Genomic DNA, 5,114 nt, shown 5'->3' with positions numbered 1-5,114 from the left:
AATATAATTAAGAAATACTAGCTTATTTATAAAAACTTAAATTAAAAGAAACATATATTTTTATTATTCTCAAATTTTTTAAAACAAATTTACTAAAATAAGATAAAAGTAAAAAAAAATATTTACTTTAAATTTGTAAAATGTTTAAGCTCTAAAAAATGGTGTAAAATTTTAATTCGATCAAAATTACATGTCTACTGAGCGTGACTTCAAATCCAAGGGAAAGCTACTCTTCTTCCAGGTTGTCGTGGGTTATTAATTCTATCTTTTCTTGTCCAATTTTTCGGGCCAAGTCATTAGAATATTACTTCATATTTTTTTAAGTTTTTTGCATCCCCACTATTGATTACTTAGAGTTTTTTGGTATGACAACTTTTAGTCTTGGGGATTTTTATGTCCGCAATTTTTTTTTATTATTGGTTGAGTTTCTGGAGATTCAATTATGTAGGTGCTCTAAATTGTACTTCTTGGTTTCATATCATGACTTGGTTTAAGCAATGGTGTGTTGGGTTAAGATTTGGGTTGGTATTTAATTCTCTCACCATGTGATTTAATGTTGATGTGATTTAATGTTGGTGTTACTCATGATTGTCTGGATCATAACAAAGATGATCAAAGGATATTGCTTAAACGTGATTCAAAAATTATGTTACCGTTATATAGTTCTATTTTTAATTTGAGCATGGACAATTTCAAAATTTATACTTCACACTTTCAACCTTTATATTTTTAAACTAAGCTAGTTATACTTCTTAAATTATACTCCCGTTTCAACAATTTGAAATATTGCATCAAAAGCTCTCATAACAAAGAAATCGAGACTCGATATGAATCCAAGTAGAGATTTTGTTTTAGAGCACATGGAATAGCACACAAAAGATTGTGTGTAAAGACACAGATAGAATTTAAACATAGAACGCAGTGGATGCATGAGCCAGTAATCACCAAGGAATGGTCGGGACAAATAAATTCATTTATTCAATTTTGATTTGGCACAAATTTTAAAAAAGTGAAAGACTTTTGAATCTTGTAGTTGTAAAATTAAATATATATGAATTGCACCAAAATATTGATAAATATTATGGTGTCAAGCATGTAATGTGAAAGGTGGAAATAAATTTAAGGAGTTGGTAAAAAAAAAGAATTAGAGACATTGAAAATAGTGGGGTAAGTAAGAGCATGAAGAGAGAGAGAAGCATGCATAAAAAGTTTAGTTGATGAGGAGATCATGCAATTGTTGCTAAAAGGGAGCCAAATTACATGCATTTGATGCCTATAATATACTGTGGCATGTCTAAAGTGCATTCATTGTGTTGATGTGAAATGGGACGTCCTCCTTGCTGTGACAAAGCAAATGTGAAAAGAGGGCCTTGGACTGCTGAGGAAGATGCAAAAATCCTTGCTTATGTAGCCACTCATGGAATTGGCAACTGGACATTGGTCCCTCAAAAAGCAGGTATATATAATAATGAACCATATATATCTTAAAATTGCATGCAATGATCTAACATCATTCATATGCAGGTCTGAATAGGTGTGGAAAAAGCTGTAGGCTGAGATGGACCAATTATCTGCGTCCCGATCTTAAGCATGACAACTTCACACCTCAAGAAGAAGACTGCATCCTTGAGCTTCACAAAACCATAGGTAGCAGGTTAGTGTTTTTTCTAATTTTTACTACTACTTTAATTCAATATTACATTATATATATTGATATGTGCCTATGTATGTATGTATGTGTTAAGGTGGTCTTTAATAGCGAAACAATTACCAGGGAGAACAGACAATGATGTCAAAAATTACTGGAATACAAAGCTCAAGAAAAAGCTAGTGAACATGGGAATTGATCCTGTAACACATAAACCATTTGCTCAGGTCTTTGCTGAGTATGGTAAAATTAGTGGTCTCCCTACAACTAATCATATCCAATTCTCCAACAATAATATCAATATCTTCTCAAATGAAACTACTACTCCACATCATCACTTGCAACAAAACTATTCCACTCAAATCTACACAAGGGAGACTCTACAAACACTTTGTTTTACTGAACAATCTCACCTTCCATCTTCTTCCTCAACGTCTTGGAATGACGACTTTATACTTGGAGACCCTTTAACATCCGGGACATTTTTGTCAAACCATCCTGTTGAACAACCCACTTGTTCCCCTGCAATGGATTCATTCGTGGACACTATCTTGGCTCGCGACAAGCAAATGCTAATGGATTTTCCACCACTTCTAGATGTCTACCTCGATTATTGATTCTTGATATACGTGGTGTGTTTGTGATTTTAATTCTAGTTGGAATAATGCTGGTGCATGATGAATCCTTAGACTTTTTAGTTACCTTTTTGTCACAGACAAAACTTTGAAGATTAATTAATGAGTGTAACTGCAACATTCAGCTACTTGCAAATCTGATGAAAACTCTAATTAATTAGGCACAGAAAGCTAAGGTATGTGACACGGATACAATCAACATCTGAATTATATATACTTGTAGAACCTTGGCATTATAACTCATGTATTGATTATGAAGATATCACATATCCAACTGGACTCAGAAGTTCATCCAATGAAAAAGAATTGTCGACTGGTTGTTGAGCCATGTACTTTTTGTGTAGTTTATTCAGAAGCCACATATAGTATGTTAAGTTTGAGACTCAGTTTTAAGAGTATATCCAGAGAGCTCGGAGTCAACCAAGTCGAAGAAAACGAAATAAAAAATTCATGTTGAAGACGTGAGAGGCTTTTCATTGTAAGCATTCTTCTCAACTGCACTGTTTCAATCTGTCACTGAAGGGAAATTCACCAGCATACCTATCTGGACCACTTTCTTGAAAATGGACTGGAAGTTCAATCATTAGTACCAAGACATCCTCATGCTTTTAAATCCTTGAGTACTAGCTAATGGAATCCAAATGATCTCTAGCTAGATTGATCAAACCATTTCAATTGGTTTACTTGAATGAACTACATCTTGTCCAATTATATTCAATATTTGACAAAACATTGCTCAAAAGCTAGTCCTTGTTTACCAACACTACATTCTCATCCTCTGTTTTTTAGACCCACTAAACATGATATATATTCATCACCTATTCAATTCTAAACTTGATATTCATCAATTCAACATAAGTAACACCATCAATTCAATTCTTTACACAGATTAAACTTGATATTCATCAATTGAACATAAGTAACACCATGAATTCAATTCTTTAGACGTGGACTAAACATGATATTCATCAATTGAACATAAGTTTACCATGAATTCAATTTTTTAGATACACTAAACTTGATATTCATCAATTTAACACAAGTAACACCATGAATTCAATTTGAGTAAAAAAATACACAAGAGTTGGTACAAAATCTCTTACACCATCTCCAAACCACCTCTATTTTACACTCCTTTCTCTTCTCTATATTTAGAGAGTAAAATGGAGACTCCAACCCTCTTCTATATCACTCTCTATTTGTTGCACGGAAAATAGTCAAAAATAGTCTTGGACTATTCACAAACGTTTAAATATACTCTCATTCACCTATTGAGCTAAAAATATTCTCAGTTTATCTTTTTGGTCCATTTCTGTCTTTAAAATGGATCAAAAAGGTGGTCTGAGGGGGTAATTTTAGCCCAATAGGTGAATGAGGGATATATTTAAACATTTTCGGATAGTCCAAGACTATTTTTGATATTTTTCCATTCTTTATATTTAGAGAGTTGAACAGAACTACTATGCACACTACTCTTTTCACTTTTTGAATATTTTATTTTTTTAATATTATTTTCTATAACATACTATTCTGCATATAATGTCATTATTTAAATATTGATATTCATAATTCTTTTTAAATATAATATTATATTATAAAAACTATATTGTTTAGCAAATACTACTTTCATCCTGTAATAATAGTATTTTTTTTCTAATTTTCTTCAATAATATAATTTAATTTTATTATTAATTTTCACTAAAGAATACACAAAGTTATAATCATAAGATGAAAAAATTAATTTAAAAATACAATACATAACATGATAATTTAAATACATGAAAACAATACAATACATAACATAATAATTTGAATACAAGATAAGATACAATACAATACAATACACAATAATTAATTTATCACAAAAATAATTTAGTAATCCGGTAGGTCATTTCCAGATTTAGCACTTTTCAAGAAAAAAAAAGGTATGATCCAGGGAATTGTTGCGACTGTGGTTATAATTGGTGTTGTGATTGTCGTTTTTTTTCTCAATTATTCGTTGTTGTTCTTGTTGAATGTAATCACCTGTTACAATAAAATAAGAATGAAATTGGGATATATTATAGTTATGTTATTTAGAAATTTAAAATAAAATATAATTTTATATTGAATAAAATATTATGTCACATGAAAATTATATAAAGTAATTATTTGGGATAAAGAAAGAAAAGATTATATTTTGAAATAAGAAAATAAGAATGAAATTGAAATAATAATATAAATATTGAGGAGAGATAAAAAAAAATTCCTTTCTAAAGAGTAAAATAGAGAATTGAATTAGAGTTGGTTGTCAGAAAAAATAGAGAACTCTATATCTGAAGTGTAAAATAGAGTTCAAGGTTGGAGATGCCCTTACTTAATGTATTTTTTTAGCTAGCACCAACTCTAAGCTCTCGCGTGGTCATAGACTGCGAAATATTTCTGGTAACTATTAATTTAATGAAATTTTGGATGAAATTTCGTCATGTTTTTGCTCATAGTATTTCGAAACATATTTCACTTTATTAAGAAATATAATTTATACCCATAAGTTTTAAAAACTATCATTACTTTCGCAACAAATCTATTGAATCTTCGTTGCAACAAATAATAAGTAGTGTCTATGACACTGGTGCAATATGGTAGTTGGCACATCCGGGCTTACCCCCTAGACGTAACTGGCGTCGTCAACCTCTTCAAGGACTAAGACTAGCCTCTTAGTCTCATATCATTACATTCATAGATTGAAATTTGCGGAAAAATTAAAACCTTTCATTACATCTACTTGGAGGTTTACATAGACCTCTACATACACGTAATATAGTCGAATCGAGTATACATAGACCCTTCGT

General features: G+C 30.8%; 1 protein-coding gene across 1 annotated transcript; it reads left to right on the top strand.

Annotated features, from left to right (window-relative positions):
- Positions 1-1,323: 1,323 nt before the first annotated feature.
- On the top strand, positions 1,324-2,611 carry LOC107014123 (transcription factor MYB35). The gene is made up of 3 exons (XM_015213983.2): positions 1,324-1,456; positions 1,525-1,654; positions 1,746-2,611. The coding sequence occupies exons 1-3, from the start codon at positions 1,324-1,326 to the stop codon at positions 2,263-2,265; spliced, it is 783 nt and encodes a 260-aa protein (XP_015069469.1). The 3' UTR covers positions 2,266-2,611.
- The last annotated feature ends 2,503 nt before the right edge of the window (positions 2,612-5,114 follow it).

This window comes from Solanum pennellii, chromosome 3 (genome assembly GCF_001406875.1).
Source record: "Solanum pennellii chromosome 3, SPENNV200".
NCBI classification, from domain to species: domain Eukaryota; kingdom Viridiplantae; phylum Streptophyta; class Magnoliopsida; order Solanales; family Solanaceae; genus Solanum; species Solanum pennellii.
Note: the sequence above shows the minus strand (reverse complement) of the source record. Positions and strands in the feature narration are given on the sequence as shown.